This window comes from Dasypus novemcinctus, chromosome 13, assembly GCF_030445035.2.
Source record: "Dasypus novemcinctus isolate mDasNov1 chromosome 13, mDasNov1.1.hap2, whole genome shotgun sequence".
Lineage (NCBI taxonomy): Eukaryota > Metazoa > Chordata > Mammalia > Cingulata > Dasypodidae > Dasypus > Dasypus novemcinctus.
In genome coordinates this window covers 25,936,239-25,959,338 of record NC_080685.1, presented here as the reverse complement: position 1 = coordinate 25,959,338, position 23,100 = coordinate 25,936,239, and the positions used below count along the sequence as shown (strand labels likewise).

The 23,100-nt window shown below is 41.2% G+C and overlaps 1 protein-coding gene across 6 annotated transcripts in view; it reads right to left on the bottom strand.

The window, feature by feature from the left end:
- Positions 1–23,100, bottom strand: part of TUFT1 (tuftelin 1) — a 52,535-nt gene that overhangs the window by 24,019 nt on the left and 5,416 nt on the right. For 2 of the 6 annotated variants that reach the window (XM_004451729.4, XM_004451731.4), the window contains exons 2-7: positions 9,491–9,565; positions 9,013–9,114; positions 5,892–5,978; positions 4,290–4,379; positions 2,950–3,015; positions 22–135 (exon numbers count right to left, since the gene is read on the bottom strand). In XM_004451729.4, coding sequence (XP_004451786.1) covers positions 22–135; positions 2,950–3,015; positions 4,290–4,379; positions 5,892–5,978; positions 9,013–9,114; positions 9,491–9,565 — 534 coding nt within the window. The remainder of the gene's footprint in view (positions 1–21; positions 136–2,949; positions 3,016–4,289; positions 4,380–5,891; positions 5,979–9,012; positions 9,115–9,490; positions 9,566–23,100) is intronic. The other 4 variants (XM_058309641.2, XM_004451730.4, XM_004451732.4 and 1 more) reach the window with 3 other exon arrangements.

The following is a 23,100-nucleotide window of genomic DNA, read 5'->3' as shown; positions in this document are numbered from 1 at the left end:
TCCCCGAACGCAAAATCTCACCTCGAAAGCTACCCGGTCTGACTGGTGCTGCTGCTCAGCCTCCTGTAGCTTGGCCATCAAGTCCCGCACGGTCTTCCTCAAGCTCTCAGCATCATCATTCATAGAGGTGTCCACCTCGAATCAGAGCAGGGGAGGGACAGTGAAGTCACTATGTTTGTGACTTGGTAAAACAAGGCCCCCACCCATCCACCCACCCACCTGCCCCAACCACCACTGGTTTGGACCAGTGGTCTTGACCAGACCATTCTCACCAAAGAATCCATATCACACACAGGGAGAGCTAGTCTTAGCCATCAAAGAGCCTGAGTTATTCATAGGAAAGCAATTCTCCCTTCATACTTTAACTCCAACAGCCTCCAGCCACCCCGTTATTTTAGGACACCCTCAGTAATTTTTATACATGTCTCAGCTGATGGAGTTCTAAGCAGTGTGTTTATACCATCTTCAGGGTATGTCCTGCTGCCCTCCATCAGAATAGAGCTCTCTGAGAGCAGGGACCATGCTTGTCTCCAGCCTAGGGTTGCCCAGGAACAGGAACTACAGCACACTCATCACAAGGTGAGTGTCCCAAAAGCACATTTTATTGTTCTTTGCCCCTAGCAGAGATCAGCACATAAAGGGTTACTGATAGGCAGGTTTAGGGCAGAAGCATCCAATGAGCTTAGAAATCTGATTTGATGTATTAATAGGAAAGATGCCTCATTAGGTGCTCAGCCTGTCTCCCAGACACACCCAGTCGTGGGCTGGTGCTTAGGGCTGAGCTGGCATGTAAGGTCTCGCCCCAGCTCTGCAGCACAGGCATTGGCCACTTCAGTTCTGAATTCCCTGCAAGTCTGACAGAGATTTTTCTGTCAGACTGGCACAGCGGGCAGCAGAAGAACCTTCAAACCAGAGCAGAGAGAGCTCAGCTGGGTGAGGGAGGCAGAGTCCCAGGTGCTGCATTATCAGTAGACTCTGGGAGCCTCATTTCCCCACCTGTGAAGCAGGGGGGACCCTCCTTCCCATGCCCTGCCCTACAGGCGTCCTCAAAAGTAAGATAATATCCAGTAGGGCTTTGAGCTTGTGAGCAGAAAGAGCCCAGTGCATGATCCATGGATCATCTGGTGATACAGGTGAAGGGAAGAATGTAAATTGGACATCAAAAACCAGCAGCTAGAAACCACAGTATTCTAAATTTAGCTGTCATAAGCTATCTGGTCAATTCCCCACATCTGTGCCTAAGCAAAAGGCTCCTGGAACATGACTGTCTATTACCCATTTATTTCAAATAGTATTGTTCTCAAAGACTATTTAATAACATGGAAGATTTTCATGATATAATATGGAGCAAACAAAAAACAAGGGACAAAACTTCACATGTAGCAATTAGATGTGGGGGTTAAAAGATGAAAAAGCAGAAAAAAGATATAGCACAAGTTCATCATGTAAACTGAAACATATTATATAGGCTTATTTAAAGTCATATTTTTTAATACAGTTACATACTGGAAAAAAAAAAAAAAAAAACAGCGAGGGGCCTTGATGTGAACAGTGACAATGATGTGCCATGAATTGATTCAACTCTGTGCTTGAAGGCAAAAAAAGTTCAAAACCAAAAAAGAAACAAAAAACAAATACAAAGGAACAATACGGAGAGCATAATCTCAACAGTGTGTATATATATTTGAATTGAAAGACAAAGGAGATCTCACCCAACTGCTGTTTTCTCTGAGTAGATTACAAATGATATGGTTATTTCTTTGCCTTTTGTGTTTTTCTGAATTTCTCAAATTTTCTATAATTAGCATGTCTTATATTATTTTTATAATCCCAAAATGTATAATATAACAAATGTTACTTTTTTAAAGTACAGCCACAGAAGGAAATACTAAGCAGTTATGCAAAAGAATGAGATAGATCAATGTGTACTGAAACTGAAGTATGACTGTAAGATACTCTTCAGTTTAAAAAAATAAAAAAGCAAACTGCAAAATAATCTATTTACATTATCTGCAGAAAGTATGTATATATTATATACATATATTTACATATGTAGATATGTGTGTACATATTAATATATATACAAAAATATGGGGAAACGGACTTTGGCCCAGTGGGAAACGGACTTTGGCCCAGTGGTTAGGGCGTCCGTCTACCACATGGGAGGTCCGTGGTTCAAACCCCGGGCCTCCTTGACCCGTGTGGAGCTGGCCATGAGCAGCGCTGAAGCGCGCGAGGAGTGCCCTGCCACGCAGGGATGTCCCCCGCGTAGGGGAGCCCCACGCGCAAGGAGTGCGCCCGTGAGGAAAGCCACCCAGCAGTGAAAAGAAAGAGCAGCCTGCCCAGGAATGGCGCCGCCCACACTTCCCGTGCCGCTGACGACAACGGAAGCGGACAAAGAAACAAGATGCAGCAAATAGACACCAAGAACAGACAACCAGGGGAGGGGGGGGAAATTAAATAAATAAATAAATCTTTAAAAAAAAGAAAAAAAAATATGGTACTTAAAAATGGTTGTCTGTGTATTTTAAAAAACCACTCTAGAATACTGGTACTCAACCTTGACTAAACACTGGAATCACCTGAGGAGCGCTGAAAAGTCCTGATGCCCAGACCAAAACGCAGACCAATTAAATTACAATCTCTGGGGACTGGACCCAGGCAAGCATCACATCCTCTTAGGCTCCCAAGGCCATTCCAGTGGGCATCAAGGCTGAGCAGCACTGCCCTAGAAGGAGCCACATGCTTCCAACTGTTAACAGTGGATACTTCAAGGAGTGGGATAGAGGAAGGAGAACTTATTACATTTCTGACTGTTGCAATTTTTTCAGCAAGCAAGTGGTAGTTTTGTGTTTAGTGAAAGAGAGTAAATAATAAGCAAAGGAATCAGGGAAGAGGATGCCCTGTCCCTGACCAAGCAGTAGTCACATGGTTTTCCCTGATACCTACCTCAGGTGGGCTTCTGTACAGGGTTGCAGGACTTTGATTAAAGCCATTTGGCTTTTCTAGCACCACCTGTTCAGAGAAAAGTAAAGTAAGGCTGGTAGTCAACACAATCCTAAGCAACCAACTTCCAAACATTATTCTAAGACTCCAAATCTTAAAAAAAAAAATAAAGGAAAAGAAAGAAAGGAAGAAACAGAAAAAAAGACAAAGTGCTCTGTGGAGAAGGGAGTGGAGAAATGTCTGAAACTTCAGTCTGAAACCTTTCAGCAGATTGGAAAATATGCAAATATGCAGAGGCCCACTCCTTGCAGTCCAGGAAACATAAGCAGCTGCCTGCCACAAACAGAGTTTCCCTTGCTGTGGGGAATCCTAAGGGAGATCAGAAGGGGAAGCAGCATTTGCTAAAAATTCTTTCCAACCCAAAACCTGATTATTCCTCATGTGACTGGGGTTTGTGAAAACAAGTTCCTTCCTGCCACTTGACAGAGCTCCTCCCACCAGCTAGATTGAGCAGTGAAGCCCTACCTCCAGTCAAAGCAAAACGATTCAGAGTAATATCTAGTATACACCTAAGTCACAAAGGAACTTTCCAAGCACCACTGCTCCCCTCAGGAAAATGGGGATAGGAGCTACTGGAGAAAGGTCCCTCCACCCAAACCAAAATGCAAAGGGAAAAAATACTCAAAATCCATAGGAAGAGGCAGTGCAGTCATAGAAGAGTGAACTCTGCTCCCTGAGGACATTTCTGTCCTCAAATTTTGGAAAAGTTAATAAGCAGGATCCTAAGATTATCCATCCCAGTTCAGTCTAACAAATATTTATAATAACCTTCCGCATCCCAGACCCCGTGCCAGGTGTGGGGACACAGAGGCAGAGGGGTGAACCCCAAGCCCTGAGGAGCTTCCCATTCCAGAGGAGAAAGAGCTGTAGAGACAGATAACTAATAGGCTGGGGCTGAGACTTCCAATCCACACTACAGGTGTCACTCAAATTAAGTGAGATCAATATATGGAAATTTGGATTTATAGGTGATGTTTTACAAGACATTGGATTAAAAGAGGATTGGTCACAGAATTCTTCTAGACAAGAAGCTCTGCCAGTGAACTTAAGATAATTTGATTTCTATAAATTAAATATTTGTACAGTGTTTCAGGAACAGGTACACTTATATATAGGCTGATAATTGTAAATGCATGTGCCTACCTGCTGGGGAGCACTAACCAGCCTCTCATTTAGTCTCTCCCTTCTTGGCAGTGGTGCTCGATTACTACCAACTGGGTGAATGGCAAATGTGATTAACGGCCTCCTCAGTGCAGATGCAACCATGGGGCATTTCCTATTACCTGTATCTCCTGTGGTTGGAGAAAATCTCCTGGATCTCTGTCAAGCTTGCTACTTATATCCTCCCGGAGCTTCTGCAGGCAGTTCCTGGCCTGGGAGGGGAGGGCAAGCAACTTTAGCTTTGGGGTAGAAAATGAAAGCACGCAACTTCCCCAACCTTCTTGCCCCATTCCCAACCTATACCACTGCAAGTCAGGCACTGTTATAGGCTCTGCTTGGGAGGAGGAAGGATCTTGGTCAAGTGGGGCTACAGCTCAGTTCCTCTTACACAAGCTGCAAAATAAACAAAAGTCCCTGCCCCAGTGGAGCTGACATTGTGGTTGGGAAAATGCACAACACAACAGACAAATAACTAAAACATGTATCATGTTAGATGATGAGGTAGATTGAATTACGTAACCCAACAAAGACATGTTCTAAATTTTAAGCTGTATTCCTGTGGGTATGAACCCATTTATAAATAGGACCCTCTAGAGATGTATTATCAGTTAAGGTATGGCATCATACGTGAACAGGACCTTCTAAGATCCCACTTAGGTATGCCCAACTGAATCAGGGTGGGTCTTAATCCAAACTACTGAAGGCCTTTATAAGTGGAGGAGATTCAGACACAGCCTTCAGAGAAAGCCATGAGAGCAGATCAAGGACACTGCTCTATGACAGAGGCAGAGATGCAAGCCAAGTAACCCTAAGGATTGCAGTAAGCCAGCACCAAGCTGCTAGGGAAATCAGGGAGAAAGAATGGCCTAGTGGATGCCTTGAATTCGGACTTCTGCCCTTCCATACCACAAACCAACAAATTCCTGTTGTTAAGCCAACCAATGTTTGGTATTTGTCAAAGCAGCCTAGCAGGGAAGCGGATTTTGCTCAATGGTTAGAGCATCCACCTACCACATGGGAGGTCCAAGGTTCAAACCCAGGGCCTCCTGACCCATGTGGTGAAGCTGGCCCACATGCAGTGCTGATGCATGCAAGGAATGCCATGCCATACAGGGGTGTCCCCTGTGTAGGGAAGCCCCACGCACAAGGAGTGTACCCCATAAGGAGCCACTCTGCACAAAAAAAGTGCAGCCTGCCCAGGAGAGGGGCCGCACATACGGAGAGCTAACACAGCAAGATGACGCAACAAAAAGAGACACAGAATCCCAGTGCTGCTGACAAGAATACAAGTGGACACAGAAGAACACACAGCAAATGGACACAGAGAGCAGACGACTGTGGGTGGGGAAAGGGAGAGATATAAATAAAAAATAATAAATCTTTAAAAAAAAAAAAAAGCAGCCTAGCAAACTAAGAGAGTAAAAAGTGCCAAGGAGAAACCTGAACCAGGGATAAGATTAGGAAATGTTGGGGAAGGGTGGCTGACAATTTTAGATAGGACAGTGCTAGGCACATGGTATTTAATATACACTTGTTGATTAATAGATCAGGTTCAAAGGGTAGAAATGATAGTTGACACATGGAAGGAGAGGTGCTGGCACTTGGGGGGGGTGGTATGAAGGGAGCAAAAGTGAGAAAACCAACACCCACAAAAGGGAGCCACATAAAAACATGAGGTTAAGAGAAATGACCCAGTACTCTCATAGAGGGACGGGGAAGCCCACCTCCTGGATATATTGGACCTCACTCTTGAGCTGGCTGATATTCTTTTCATGGACCATCTTGTCTCCAGACCTCCCCTTCAAGTACACCTGAAATAGGAAAGAAAACACTATTTAGTTATGAATTGACAAGTTAAATTAATTCCACACAAACAGGCAACTTCATACACTGCTGGTGGGAAAGTAAATTGTTGCCGTCTTTCTAGATGGCAATTTGATGATTCACAACAGAGACTTAAAAATATATTTACTCTTTGCCTTTGCAAATCCACTTCCGGAAATTCATCCCAATGAAATAAATTTAGCTGAATAATATATTGCTACGTGCATAAACACTCAAATACATGTGTGTGTAAATTCATAGAAAGGGGACTGAAAGAATGCACACCAAATTATTCACAGTGGTTTCTTCTACTGAAATGGTTGTAAAAGAGGGATATATACATTTCGCACTGTATAGCTTGCTTGAATCTTTTGTAATTGACAAAATACTGCCGTATTGCCTGTATTATAAAACACAGATACACACAATTTAATAACATACGGGGAAGCAGATGTGGCTCAAGCAATTGGGCTCCCATCTACCATAGAGGAGGTCCAGGGTTTGACACCCAGGACCTCCTGGTAAAGGCAAGCTGGCCTGTGCCACAAGCAGGCCCACATGAAGTGCTGCCCCACACAGGAGCGCCAGCCCACACAGAAAGCTGATGCAGCAAGATGATGCAACAAAAAGAGACACAGAGGACAGACAATAAGAGACAGAGCAGAACAGGGAGCTGAGCTGGCGCAAGAGAATGATCGCCTCTCTCCCACTCCAGAAGGTCCCAGGATTGGTTCCCGGATTCACCTCATGAGAATACAAGCAGACACAGAAGAACACACAGTGAATAGACACAGAGAGCAGACAATAGAGGGAGGGGGTTAAAATAAAGAAATAAATCTTTAAAAAAAAAACAACATAATTTCAGCAAAATATTATGTAGCCACAAAAAACTGGAAACAATGGGGGATTAAATAAATTATTGATATCTGTACAATAAAATTCTATGCACCATTTGAAATTCCATATATTTACACTTATTGACACAGAAGATTTTATATATATCATTAAAATGGGGAAAAAGCAGACTATAGAACAGAGTATAGGATATGATTTCATTTTTAGAAAAAAAATATGTGTAAGGAAAATATCTGAAAGTATATGCAATCTTGATCTAGATGATAAAATTATGGGTGGTTTTACTTTCTTCAAAAGGTATGTACTGATTTAAGAGTTAGAAAAAGAAAGAAATTAAAGACATCCAGATTGGAAAGGAAGAAGTGAAATCATCTCTTATTTCCAGATGACATAATCTGGAAATAAACAAGTTGAGCAAGGTTGCAAGATACAAGATCAAGTCTGAATTTCTATACACTAGCAATGAACATTCCAGAAATGAAATTAAAAACTATTCTAGGGAAGTGGACTTGGCCCAGTGGTTAGGGCGTCTGTCTACCACATGGGAGGTCTGTGGTTCAAATCCCAGGCCTCCTTGACCCTTGTGCAGCTGGCCCATGCGCAGTGCTGATGCGCGCAAGGAGTGCCATGCCATGCAGGTGTGTCCCTGCATAGGGGAGCCTCATGCGTAAGGAGTGCGCCCCATAAGGAGAGCCACCCAGCGCGAAAGAAAGTTCAGCCTGCCCGGGAATGGCGCCGCACTCACAGAGAACTGACAGCAAGATGACGCAACAAAAAGAAACAGATTCCCGTGCCACTGACGACAACAGAAGCGAACAAAGAAGACGCAGCAAATAGACTCAGAGAACAGACAAGCAGGGCAGGGCGGGGGGGTGGGGGGTGGGGAGTGGAGAGAAATAAATTAAATTAATTAATTAAATAAATAAATCTTTTAAAAAAAGAGAGATGGATTTATTATTATATTAAAAAAAAAAAGCGAAAAGACAACCCACAGAATGGGAGAAAGATTTGTAAAACATCTATATATCTGATAAGGACTTAGTATCTAGAATATGATTTTTTAAAAAAAACTCTTTAAACTTAATAAAAAGATAAATAACTGAAATTTTAAAATGGGCAAAGGACTTGAATAGACATTTCTCCAAAGAAGATAAACAAATGGTCAAAAAGCACATCAATATCATTAGTCATTAGAGAAATACTAATCAAAACCAAAATGAGATACCATTCCATACCCACTAGGATAGTTATAATGAAAAAGATGGACAATAATAAGTGATAGCAAGGATGTGCAGTATTTGAAACCTAATATATTGCTGGTGGGAATGAAAAAATGAGGCAGCCACTGTGGAAAACAGTCTGACAGTTCCTCAAAGTTAAACAGAGTTACCATATGTTCCAGTAATCCCACTCCTTGGTATATACCCAAGAGAAATACAAAAACTCATACATGAATGTTCATAGTAAAGAGAAAGTAGAAACAGTCCAAATGTCCATCAATGGATTAATGAATAAACAAAATGTGGTATAGCCATATGATGGATTATTCAGCCATAAAAAGGAATGAAGCACTGACACATTCTATAACACGGATGAACTTGAAAACGTTATACTATGTGAAATGAGCCAGACAAAAAGACAAATATTGTATGATTCTATTTATATGGAATGTCCAGAATAAGTAAATCCACAGAAACACAAAGCAGATTAGTGGTTGCCAGAGACTTGGGGGAGGGGTGAAAGGATGGTCCTGTTCACAAATGATTCATCAGAATGATGAAAATGCTCTGGAATTAGAGCGTGGTGATGGTTGCATAATGCTGTGAATATACTAAAAACCATTAAATTTTACACTTTAAATGGGGTGAATTAGATCTCAATGAAACTGTTTTAAAAAGAAATAAAATTGTTTTAATTGTTAAATCTGAAATCCATAAACACACTTCTCATCTATTTCCACAACTTCCAACAGCTAAGCATGGGCAGAGAATAGGGACCTAGAAAGGTCGGACCATTTCCCCCACGGCCTAGGCTGGGCTGTCGAAAGTTACTGAGGACAGATTTTGGTCTCCCCGTGTTAAGATTTCTCCAGGTTATGGAAACTAGCATCTCATATCTGGTTCTTCCTCCAGTCAAAAGAGAAACGTAGAGGTGAGCTGAGCTTACCTTAATGATCTCCTCGTGTCCGTCGTTGGACTCCACCAGTTCCGAGGCCAGAGAGTGACTGGTTGACTGGCCAGATACCATGGCGTAGGTCTTCCTGCCCGCCTGCCAGGGAGAGAAAAAAGGCTCAGAAATCAGATTCCACAAGCCCAGAACTCTTGTCCCTCAGCCAATGCAGACCTGTTCCTCAAGATTCCAGGGGTTAGTCTGACCGTGCCCTCTAAAAATCCATTTCAGAGCCTCTACCAGAAACCACACAGCAGCAAGAACACCAGATGGGGAAAATTAGTTGAAACCAAGGTTAGTTTTAATCTTAGTGGGGTCTCCCCAACCCCCAAAGCAGCACACAATGCTGAGGGGAGGTGGGTGTGTCTGAAAGGAGATGCTCCCAAGGTTCGCAGTGGCAGAGAGGCCTCCAGGCAGCACCGGGGTGCAGGGTCAGCAGCAAGGAGGAGAGGCAGTAGGAAGGAGGCCTTGATACCTTCTGGGCTATGTGCTCAAGTTCCTCTCCTGTCAGTTCACTCTGGAGAGTCAGCCTGAGAATGTCCACGCTGCCCTAATAATGAAATGACAACAGCAGCAACGATAACCCCTTACCTTTACAGTCTACAGGTACAAAGCACGACAGGCACTAGAATCTTGTGGAGTAGGCCTTAGTATCGCCACTTCACAGGCCAGGGAAACTGAGGTCCAAAGAGGGGACACAAGCTAGCCCAAGACCACGTCACTACTGGGTAGCGGGATACCTCTGGGGCCATGTGAAAGCAGCTCCGACCAGCTCCAATGGGGCCGGCCTGGTCCTAAGATTGCTGGAAGCACACTGCATGGCTTCTCCGTCCCCCAGCCCTGGAAAGGTCATCCCTCAGCTGCTCAATTCTGACAGCCAACCAGGAAGTTATCGATGCACTTTACAAGACCAGGATACCCTTCCTGAAGCAAACTTTAGGAAGTACCTGAATCTAAACCCCTATTTCTACGAGGCACATAGAAAGAATCCAAATGAAAGCAGGCAAGGTAATAGGTATTTATTCAGAGATCAGCCCATTTTCTTTCATAACTCAAAGAAGGTTTAAAAAAAAAAACCCTTTTGGGGAAAGGGGCAGCCAAAGGGGAAAAACATGATGAGAGGGAAGAGTGTGAAGCTGGTGATTTGGGAAGATTTTTCAACTCCAAGAGAGGGCCAGCAAGGCAGAATGGATCAAGCCCTGCCATAACCGGTGTTAGGTGTGGAGGTGGACAAGGGGCTTAGCCACTCTGGGCCTCTGGCTCCCCCTGGAAAAAATGAGGGGTCAGAATGAATATCTTGACGGCTCCTTCCGGCTCCAAGTTCTGTGAGAGTATGGAAGTAGAGAACCTTACCTCTCCAGGCAATGAAAGGAAGATAGGTGTTGACTACCCTAGGAAAACAGTGACCTTCAAGTCATCTGGCCCTTCCCTGTCTTGAGTCCCCCAGCCTAAACACCATCTTATTCCTAATATCTTTTAAGGAACCCTTCTGAGTCTCCAAATATCTGTTGGAAGAAAAGAGGTAGAAAGGACGGACTCTGGTAGAGGGGGTAAGAAAAAGCTTCCTTCTTATGCAAGAGAAATCACACTTGTGGGGAAGAAATCACACTTGGTGGTCAGCCACTGAACTCTCAAATTAATTAGTGCCTTGAGCCCCACTTTTTTTTTCACCCATAAAAAAGGAACACACCATCAAACGGAGAGGTTTTGTGTTGACAATTAATAATGTATGGAGCTTGCTCTTTGTCAAATAGGAGGAAGAACTCAAATACTAGTCTCCTGCCAATTTTCGGAATGAACCCAAATTTAGGAAAGAGAGAAAACACTCCCAAAATGTCCCTTAAACCTTCTCAGTCCTAAAAGTTTTGGTAATGTACAGTGGCGATGGCTACATAACATTGTGAATGTAATTAACACCTCTGAAATATATACCTGAGTGTGGTTAAAAAGGGAAATCAGGAAGTGGATGTGGCTCAAGCAACTGAGCTATTGCCTGCCACATGGGAGGTCCCTGGTTTGGTTCTCGGTGCCTACTAAAGAAGACGGCAAGCTGGCGCAATGGGCAGGAGCAGCAAGCTGGCACAACAAGATGCCACAACAAGAGACCCAAGAAGGAAAACATAATGAGAAACACAACAAAAAGCAGGGAGTGGAGATTCCCCCTGCCTCCAAAAGACAGTGAGCTGACGCAACTGGCAGACATGACAAGCTCATGCAACAAGATAACGCAACAAGAAAGACATGGAGGGAAACGTGATGAGAGACATAACAAAACAAGGAGAGGAGGTGGCTCAAGCGATTAGGTGACTCCCTTTCACATCAGAGGTCCCAGGTTCAGTTTCTGGTGCCTCCCAAAGAAACAAGGAAGACAAACGGACACAGCAAGTGCAAAACAACAAGGAAGTAGGGAGAAATAAATAAATCTTTTGAAAAAAGGAAAAAAAAGGAGGACATCGTAGGTAGAATATATGTTGCTAGAACAACAACAAAAACAAAAACATAGGATGGACAGCACAATGAACCTTAATACAAACTATGGACTATAGTTAATAGTACAATTATAACAACATTCTCTCATTGATTGTAACAAATGCAATTGTTAACAATAATGCATAATGTTAAAAATAAAATGGGGCAGATATATGGGAACTGTATTTTCTGCATGATCTTTCTATAAACCTACAACTACTGTTTTTTAAAAAACAAAAACAAAAGCAAAAACCTTCCCAATCCTGACAGTATTTGTACCTTCTAAAAATTTTTCATAAAAACAATTAATTCCTACTAAATACAAATAAAACCCATATCCTTAGTGTGATAGTTAAGGCTCTTTATAGGTGGGGTCAACCTACCTCTCCTGTTACCGTTTCTCATGGCCCACCCAATACACGCTGTGCTTTCCCACTTTACTGTCTTTGTTCCCATCATTTCCTTTACCTTATATTCTCTTTTTTCCCATTTTCACCTGGAGCACCTGCAGTCCCTCAAGAATCCACTTAAATTTCACACCTTCCATGACTCCCTGCATCCTGTGGGAAATGTACCTTCCTCTCCCTGAGCTCCTTCAGCCTCACAAGGCCTCCTTTGGCATGTGCATCTCAGCTCAATGACTCCTGTTCTATGAGGAGTCTCCCCCCACAGCCTCTAACACAGATAAAAATTTCTGAATCCATACTAAACGCTCATTGATGTACAGGTAGAGAATACATTACAAAAGAAATAATAGGAAATGATTTCAAAATAACCAGAGTGGCTGCCAATTCTTTTCCCCCAGGACATGGTCAAGAACTTTGAATAGCAGCCCCCCTTGTGAATGGATAAACAAAATACGGTATATATGTACAATGGAAGATTATTTGGCCATAAAAAGCAATGAGATTCTGGTGCATGCGACAACATGGATGAGCCTTAATGACATCGTGTTGAGTGAAATAAACCATAGGGACAAATCTGTATGATCTCACTTATATGAAATAAGCAGAATAAGCATATTCATGAAGTGAGAAATTAGAATAAAGGTTACCAGGGATCAAGTGAGAGACAGCAATGAGGAGTTAATGTTTAACTGGTACAAAGTTTCTGTTTGGGGTGATGGAAAGTTTTGGCAATGGGGATGCAGGCACAATGCTGTATATACAATAACATCACTGAATTGTATACTCAAAAAAGGAAAGGAAAAAAAAAGGGAAATTTTAGTTTGTGTATATAAATTACCACACATGCCCACAGAACTTCACTATACAATGTAAAGAGTGTGTGCAAGGTAACAATATAATTATAATAATATTGCTTCATAAATTGTAACAAAGGTACCAACACTGATGCAAAATGTTAATAGGGAAAACTGTGGGTGAAAGGGAGTTATATGGGAACTTTGTACTTCCTGCATGTTTCTGTAAACCTACAACTGCTCAAAATAATAATAATAATAAAATAAATTAAATTAATTTTAAAAATAAAAAACCATCTCCCCATATCTGAAGGCAGTTGGGAAAAGCCATGCACCCCCAAATTGGAACAAAAGAATTACTAGCCAATGAAGATCAACAACTCTGGTTTATTTCCTGAACGCAGTAATTCTAATTGGAAGAGTAGACAATTAAGTTGCGTGAGGCCTCTAAGGTCATCCCATCCATCTTCCTGTCTCTAAATAAGATGCTTGTCTACCTAACTTTATCTCAAAGATATTCATTCGCCTGTCAGTGAAAGTGATCCTATCTCCCTCCTCAGGCTTGGCTCCTGTTTGGTCTCAGAAACTCAGTAATCCCCTTACTTTTGCCAAAGGCTAAGGCAAAGAGGTGACTCAATTTTGGCCAATAAGATGTAAATATAAGTCTGCTGGTGAGAAGAGACTGCTAGCTCTTGGGCTGGGAACTATGGCAGCTATCTTATCACCCAAAGTGAATCTAGCCTAAGAAGAAAGCTGACATACTGATGACAGCAGAATGGAAAGATGGGATGGCTCTGGTTCCTTAATTACACAGTCAAGTTGAGCACTGAATTAACCAACCTGTAGCTATCCTATCTCTGGGCTTATTATATTAATATAATATAAAAGAAGCATTTATGGCTTAAGTTTCCTTGAGCTGAGTTTCTTGAAGTTAAAAGCTTATTTTTTATAGAAGGCAAAACACATCTAAGGCATTGGCCAAGGATAAGAATCTGCTATGATTGAAAACAATCCTCTTAGACTCCCCTTTCAAAGTCTTTCTTTTAATATAAATTTATGCTGCTATAACATTAAAGCATTATTGAATTCATTTTAAATATGTATAAGAGTACATAATTACAATTTAAATATTTGAATATATTGAAGTAGTTCAGTGGATGAACTCTTCAGCAGAATGAGAGGACAGAGAGGAAAGAATCAGTGAAAGAGAAGACAGAACAAGAAAAAATTACCTATTCTGAACAAAAGAGAGAAAAAAGACTGGAGGAAAAAAAAAAAACAGATTTTCAAGGACCTATGGAACTATAACAGGAGATCTAATACTTATGTCATTGGAATCCCAGAAGGGGAGGAGAGAGTTGAAAAGTACTCAAAAAATAATGGCTGAAAACTCCCCAAATTTAGCAAAAGATATAAATCTATAAAGTCAAGAGACTGAGGAAAACAACAAGCAGGTTAACCAAACATCTATGCCAAAACACATCGTAATTAAATTTCTGAAAACTAAAGACAAAGGAAAAAAAAATCTTTAAAGCAGCCAGAGGAAAAGGACACCTTATCTATAGGGGGAAAACAATTCAAATGACAGCGGATTTCTCATAAAAAACCATAGAGTGGGAACAGATGTAGCTCAGTGGTTAAAAACCATGGACACCAGAAGGAAGTGGCACGACATTTTTCAATTGTGGACAGAAAAGAATTATCAACCCAGAGTACCCTACACCCAGAGACAATATACTTCAGAAATAAAGGAGAAATCAAGATATTCTCAGATGAAGGAAAACTAAGAATTTGTTGCCAGCAGACCATCCTAAAAGAAGGGCTAAAAAAAATTCTCTAGCAGAAAGAAAATGATTAAAAATATATATATATAGTTGGATCAGGAAGGAAGAAAAAACAGCAAAAAATGAGTAAATACAATAGGCTTTCCTTTTCCTCTTGAATTTTCTAAATTATGTTTGATGGTTAAAACAAAAAATATAAACTCTCTCTAATACGGTTATAAATGTCTAAGAAATATTTTAAAATTTTAACATAAGTGATGGAAGGTAAAGGGATCAGAAGGGAAGGGAAAGTCACTTAACTTCAATCAAACTATTAAAATAATGATACCAGTAGACTGTAGGTAATTATGTGTATATATAATGTAATACCTGGAGCAATACCTAAAAAGGTATTTAAAAAAATACACTCAAAAATACTATAGGGGGGGAAACGGACTTTGGCCCAGTGGTTAGGGCGTCCGTCTACCATATGGGGGGTCCGCGGTTCAAACCCCGGGCCTCCTTGACCCGTGTGGAGCTGGCCATGCGCAGTGCTGATGCGCGCAAGGAGTGCCGAGCCACGCAAGGGTGTCCCCCGCGTGGGGGAGCCCCACGCGCAAGGAGTGCGCCCGTGAGGAAAGCCGCCCAGCGTGGAAAGAAAGTGCAGCCTGCCCAGGAATGGCGCCGCCCACACTTCCCATGCCGCTGACGACAACAGAAGCAGACAAAGAAACAAGACGCAGCAAATAAGACACCAAGAACAGACAACCAGGGGAGGGGGGGAAATTAAATAAATAAATAAATCTTTAAAAAAAAAAAATACTATAGGGGCATGGATGTGGTTCAAGTGGTTGAGCAACTGCTTCCCACATGGGAGATCCCAGGTCTGGTTCCTATTGCCTCCTGAAAAAACAAAAGAACAGACAACAGGCAAATAAAACAAAAAAAAAAACAAAAAAAACTCAGGGGAGCCAATGTGGCTCAATGGCTGAGTACCAGCTTCCCACATACGAGGTCTGGGGTTTAATCCCCAGGCCTGCTATGTCAAAAAAAAAAAAACCCAAACAAAACACTATAAAAGAATCAAAATGGCATCCTAAATACTGTACAAGTAACAAGTAAATGAAAAACAGAAAAGAAATAATAAAATAAAATAAAATGGCAGACTTAAGCTCTAATGTAACAACAGTTACATTAAATGTAAATGATCTAAATATACCAATTAAAAGAGATTGGTGGGAAGTGGACTTGGCCCAGTGGTTAGGGCGTCTGCCTACCACATGGGAGGTCCGCAGTTCAAACCCCAGGCCTCCTTGACCTGTGTAGAGCTGGCCGATGCGCAGTGCTGATGCGCACAAGGAGAGCCGTGCCACGCAGGGATGTCCCCTGCGTAGGGGAGCCCCATGTGCAAGGAGTGCGCCCCGTAAGGAGAGCCGCCCAGTGCAAAAAAAGTGCAGCCTGCCCAGGTATGGCGCCACACACATGGAGAGCTGACGCAGCAAGATGACGCAACAAAAAGAAACACAGATTCCCATGTCACTGACAACAACAGAAGTGGACAAAAGAACACACAGCAAATGGACAGAGAGCAGACAACTGGGGTGGGGGGGGGAGGAAGGGGAAAGAAATAAATAAAAATAAACCTTTAAAAAAATCCTATTTAAAATAAATAAATGAGAGATTGGCAGAGTGGATTAAAAACATGATCAAAGTATACGCTGTCACAAGAAAGTTACTTCAAATATAATAATAAAGATAAGCCCAAAGGAAAAGGTTGGAAAAAGATTTATCGTGTAAACAAGAATCAAAGGAAACAGGAAATAGTAATGTCAGATAAAGAACACTTCAGAGACATTAAATAATAATAGAAGGGTCAGCCCACCAAGAAGACACAGCAATCCTAAAAGTGCATGCATCAAACAACGGAGATATAAAACATGTAAAGCAAAAATTGGCACAACTGAAAAGAAAAACAGACATAAAGTCCTCTCTCAACAATTGACAGAACAACTAGACAGAAAATCAACAAGAATATGGAAGAACTCAACACCATCAACTAGAGGGACCTAATCAACATTTATAGGAAACTCCACCCAACAACAGCAGAATATGCATTCTTTCCATGTCACCATAGAACATATAACAAGATAGACCATATCCCAGGGCATAAAAAAAATCTCAATAAATTTAAAAGAAATGAAATCATACAGAATGATTTCTATGATCACAATGGATTAAAACTATAAATCAGTAACAGGAGATAACAGGAAAACTTCTAAACACTAGGAAACTAAAAATATTCCATGTGTCAAAAAGAAAGTTTCAAGGTGGGGGAAATACAATAAACCAAATGATAATTGAAAATTTAACATATCAGACTTTCTGGGACATAGCTAAAGCAGTTCTGAGAGGGCAATTCATAATACTAAAACTGCACACATTAGAAAAGAGGAAAGCCTCAAATCAATAACCTTAGCCCCGCCTCAAAAATTTAGAAAATCAAACCCAAATCAAGTAGGGGATAGGAAAAAATGAAGATAAGAGCAGAAATAAATGAAATCTTAAACAGAAAAAGAACACAGAAAAATCAGTGAAGCAAAGAGCTGGTTTTTTGAAAAGATCTATAAAACTGACAAACCCTCTGTGACCATTAGACTATTGTGACAACTCAGCCAGGTAATTGTGCCCAATTATTTGGTCAAGTAAGCACTGGGTTAACTATAATACAAGGGCATTTATGGACTTTAGTCACCATTGACTTTACTGCAGTGGTAAATTACAGATAGCTGATTATAATTACATCAGTCAGAGAGACTGCCATCAGCAATGAGTGATGCTTAACCCAATCAGTTCAATGCCTTAAAAGGGGAAGCGAATATAGCATTGAGTGAAAATTTCCCAGCTCATCTTTGGACAGTCAATGTCTCCCAGAACTCGTCAAGAATCTTCACTGGACTTTCACTGGCACCCCTGGTTGCAGCCTGCCTGAAGAACCTGGACTTGTGCATCCCCATGACTGCATGAGAGACTCAGATATATCTCTTACCATCAACAGATATCCCTTGTTGATTCTGTAACCCTGACTAATACACCCTCTAACAAGACAGAGAATAAAAGAGGACATGAATCACCAATATCAGGAAGGAAACAGGATATTTCTATGGACCCTGTAGGCATCAAAAGGATAATAAGGGGATACTACAAAAACTCTCCATTCCCATAAATTTGACAACTTAGACAAAGGAGACCAATTCCTTGAAAAACAGAAACTACCATAACTCATTCAATATGACTAAGTACAAGGAATGCACTAAGTATAATGAAGTTTGTTTCCTGGCACCCTGGCTGACCCATCCCCCATTTTCTCCCCGGCTTAGTCCAAATGTACTAACATTTTAATAGTGGCTATTTCTGGGGGGTAGGATTATAAGTACTTACTGCTTATATTTATACTTTCATTACTATTTTTATTCTTCAGTTTTTGTCCCTGAAAATTCTTCAAACAGTATTAGTTTAAAAAAAAAAAAATTAATTGTAGATTCACATGCAGGCGTGAGAAATACAGAGAGAGTTTTCTCCAAAGGTCAGAAAAAGCTATAATACGATATCATAGCCAGTATATTGACATTGGGATGGTCACCAAACAAAACACTTTCATCACTATAAGGGTCTCTCATGTTGTCCTTTTAGTCACATCCACTTCTTTCTCACCCCACCACCTTCCTTAGCCCATGGTGACCACTAATCTGCTCTCCATTTCTATAGTTTTGTCATTTGAAAAATAGGAACCCTGTATGTTATGCATAATTTTTCTATAAACCCACATCTTCTCTAATAAAAAAAAGTATTATTTAAATGGAACCATACTACAGTGTATGATCTTTGAGGATTGGCTCTTCTCACACAGCATAATTCTCTGCCATGTTCTTCTTTCTTAAGCCATGTTGTTGCATGGGTCAGTAGTTTCCTCCTTTTTATTGTTGATAGTATTCCATGCTCTGGCTGTACCACAGTTGATTGAACCATTCGTCTGTTGAAATACAACTGGTCGTTTGCGATTTCTGACTAACACAAATAAAGCTGCTATAAACAGTCATGTACTGTTTTCTTTGTGAACATAAATCTTTTTTTTTCTGGGATATATGCCCAGGAGTGCAATTACTAGGTCATATAATATTTACATGCTAACTTTTTTGAGAAAAATGCCAGTTCCTTTAAATTTAATATAATACATCTCTTCAAAATCTTTTAATGACTCCGTGTGCTTACAAGTTAAAATAAAAATGCCTTGTTACAGAAAAGAAAATAACTCCTACCTCATACTAGAAAGAAAAATCAATTCCAAGTGGATAGTAGATTTAAATGTAAAAAACAAAACAATAAAGTTTTCAGAGGAAAACACAGGAGAAAATCTTTGATGATTTTGGCATAGACAAGCATTTTCTTAAACATGGCACAAAAAAATTCCTCTGCATAAAATAAAAAATTGATAAATTTTATTATATTAAAATTTAAAACTTTTATCAAGAGATATCATTAACAGAGTACACGGCAGAGCAGAAAGCATTCACTATACATATATCTAACAGGTTATCCTGAATTTATGAAGAATTCTCACAAAACAAAAAGAATAAATATAACATGTTATGTTGGACTGGATCCTGGAACAGAAACAGGACAAAAGTGAAAAAAACTAGTGAAATCAGAATAAAGTCTATAATGTAATTAACAGTATGGTATCAAAGTTAATTTTTAGTTATCGCAAATGTACCATGGCTATGTAAGATGTTAACACTGGGGAAAACTGGGTGAAGGGAATGTGAGAACTCCCTGTATTATCTTTGCAACTTTTCTCTAAATCTAAAATTCTTCTAAAATAAAAGTGACAGAAGAGGCATATATAGAGTTTATTTACAGGAAGGAAGGGTTTATTTAAAGGAAAGCAGGCAGACAACTCTGAGAAGAAATGTAAGTGGCTAATGGATACATGAAAAGATGCCCAGCTTCATCAATAATCAGGAAAATGCAAATTAGATCAAAAGATATCATTTTGGAGAGAATTTATAGAATTAAGAAGTGTAAAGATAAGACAGGTAGAAGTATGTTTATGGCAGCACTGTTTGTTAGAGCAAAACAATGAGAACAATGCAGATGGTCAATTGACAAGAAAAGGGGCAAATAAACTCTGGCATATTTGTACAAGGTACTACCATGCAGCTGTGAAAATAAATGAACGATAGCTCCATGTATCAATATGAATGAATCTCAAAAATAACGTAAAAAAAAAAAGTTAAGCAAAAAAAGCTGTAGAATATAGATAATACTAGGTATATAAAGTCCAAACCATGCCAAAAAAAAAAAATTATTTGTGCATGTATTCACATGTAGTAAAATTATAACAAAAAGCAAATAAATAAACACAAAATTCAAACAGTGATCTCTTCTGTGGAGGAAGCAGAGGGATATGATCTGGGAGGAACCCCCAGGGGCTGTAAAGTATTGGTAATGTTCTGTTTCTTAAGCCAGGTGTTGAATACACAGGTGTTCATTTTGCTGCTATGCTTTAGAATCTTCTGTATCTGCAAGTCTTCCTTCTTGCTTTTCAATAAAGCAAACGAATTTTCTTCAACATCCCACAGAGATATAGTCTGTAGACCAACTGAATGGCAAACATTAAAGAGTGTGGATATATTAAATATCCAAGATCAGTGGGAAATCCATGTACATTTGCCTAGAGACATATATGTAAGATTGTTGACTGCTGCACTGATTACCATGGTTGGTTAAAAACTAGAAACAACATAAATATTCCCTAATAGGTGAGTGACTAAATAAAGTATGGTAATATCTATACTATGAAATATTACACTGCTGATAAACATCCATGAACTGACAAGAAAAGATCTCCAAGAAATACGAAGTGAAAAAAACCAAAAGGAAATCACATTAATTTATAAAATATTACTCCTCATTAAATATATATGTACATGCTCATAACATTGGTAATTACCAGCTCCTATATAGAGCAACTATTTTGACAAGCGTCTCTCTAAGTGCTTTACATTTATTAATTCATTTAATCCTTACAACATCACCATATGAATATCAACATCCCTGATTTTACAGATAAGGAAATTGAGGCACAGGTGTTAAGAATCTTCTCCAAGCTGAAAGACGTAGCAAGCGGCAGAGCCAGGATTCAAAGTCATACCCTAAAGTCTACACTTCTAACCACCATAGCACATGGCAGCCCCTGAATGCAAATGCAGAGGAAAAATACTGAATTCATCCACAAGAAATACACTAAGCAGAGGAGTGAACGCAGACCTTCATTCCATACACTCCTGTAGTGTTTGAAACAGCACACACACACAATGTATATGTGCAATATTCCTATGATAAAATGTATAAATAAAGAGAAGGAAAGAAAAAAGTACGCCATGACCGACATCTGCCAATCCTTAGACAAATTACTTTCTCTCTCTGGGCCTTAGTTTTCTCTCTGTAAAATGAGGGTGATAATACCTACCTTGCCTTCATTTTAGGGTTGCTGGGAGGATAGGAATGATGTGAAAGTGCTTTGCAAACCACAAATCACTTCACAAAGGTGAGACAGCATTACTTTCCACTGGAAAGAGAGCAAGGGAGGAGGGTGGATGACACAAACTGTCTGAAAGGAGGCTAGTGAGTGAATCTAGGGTTCCCTCTGCACGTCATCCTCCAGAACCAGAGAATCCAGTCTGCAAGGCCACAGACCTCACCCTACAACTTCAACCCAGAGCCATGGAGAGAAAACCTGGTCTCCCTCTCTACTTGGTGGGGTTGGTTGGTTTTTGGAGCTGGAGTGAACCCAGGGCTGTGAGCAGGCCCCAGGGAGCTTTAGAAACATCCCAAAATTGTTTGGCAGCGTGGTCTCCACTGGGGATTCTCTGAAGGGTCAGGTGGGAAGCGGAACCTTCTTCTCTAGGGAAAAAGGAGCAGAGCTAATCACAAGGTAAGCAGCCTCTAACCTCTTAAACATTCCTGCGGAGAAGCCAGCCACCTCCAAATTTCAGGAGCCTCTCCACTCCGTTCAAAGAATCTCCTGCTGTGATTCACCCTGCCAGCAGGGATGGGGTGAACACAGAGCTGAGGGGTTAGAGATGAAGACGCTGAGGAGAGGCACTAAGGAGAAGAGATAGGGAGATAAACAGGGAGGTCCCAGAGGTTCTCACACTAGAGGCTCATGGCAACAAGGAAAAGATCTCTGGAAAAGGCTCTCATTCCCCAAGCTTACATAGAGGCGAGAAGATGAGGTGGTGTTTGGGATCAGGGTAGTATTCTTTCTAAGGGGAAGAAAGAGAGGTGGAGACAGCCTCTGAGCTGGAAAACAACATCCTTAACTCACCCTCACCCCAACCTACTCCTCTGTCACTTTCACTTGGTCTCTCGATCCTGTCCCCATTCCTACCCCCAACGCGTGTGTGGTCACTGTGGTCTTAAGTTGCTGTAGCAGTCACCCAATTTCCTCACCCTGAGAAATGGAAACAGTCAGCCCTTAGAACACTGGCTCCCAAAACACCCAGGATGAGGAAAGCCCCACTATGTCAAGGAAGAGGGCCAGATGGGGCATCAGGACGGATCCTCACCTGGCTGAGCCTCCAACTCTATGCAGGTGTCCTTGGGCCTACCTTCTGCAGGGCTCTCTAGAAATGGTCCTTTGTTGAGTAGGACACAAAGAACCATTTCTGCTCCTTCCCTACAGATTAGCCAGCAAAACAGGTATCTGCCTTTTGCCCAGCTACCTGTCCATGCACTGCGCTGACCGGGGTAACTGGCTCGCTAGTCTTACTCTGCTTTGTAATTTTTGCTTTTATGCCCCGGGTCCCTAGATCATTTCCCTTTTTCTTCGTTCATCCATCAGTCCCTCCCCTACCCTATATTTGCTTCTCCTCTTCCTCTCCCTGCTGGCCAGCTCAAATCTGGGCCTCTAACCTCCTCGGCACATACCTGTTCCCCCAACTAAACCTCTCCACCCTCCCACCCCACCCCCAGAAACAAAGATATTTCATAAGACTGCACTGTGACCCTAACAGGCACTGTAATTATCAGCAGGCGGGGAAGCTAAGCTGGTCCCCACCCACTCTGAGCACATATGTCTGGAACGGAAACCATCTAGGGCACACCTCCACCCTCACCCCAGAGAATTATGAGCAAAGGTTGGTGCCAAATGCCTGGTGACTGGGTTACCTTCCCAGATCCTCCCCTTGCTCCTCTGGCAAAGGCCAGGATTCCACAAATTCCTGGCAGGCTTGGAGACATCAGCTGTAGTGCTCCTGAACCCAGGAAGCTGGTAATGAATGGGGCAGATGAAATGGTCTGAGGAGGAATTTATGGGCTGAGAATGGAGCAGGCTGGATGGGTGAGAAAAACAGGCAGTCATCAAACTCCAAAGATTCCTCTGCTCTAGATTCTCCCCTATATACAGTTTCCAGAGTCAGGGCTGCCACCATTTTAGAATTCCTTCATTCCACTGGAGTAAAGCATCAATGAATCCAGATGAATCCTCTTTCAACATGCAAATATTCTGACCCAGGAATTCTACTCCTTGGTTGTTCTCTCCAAGAGAACCTAAAATATACATTTACACAAAAACTTGGGCATGAATGTGCA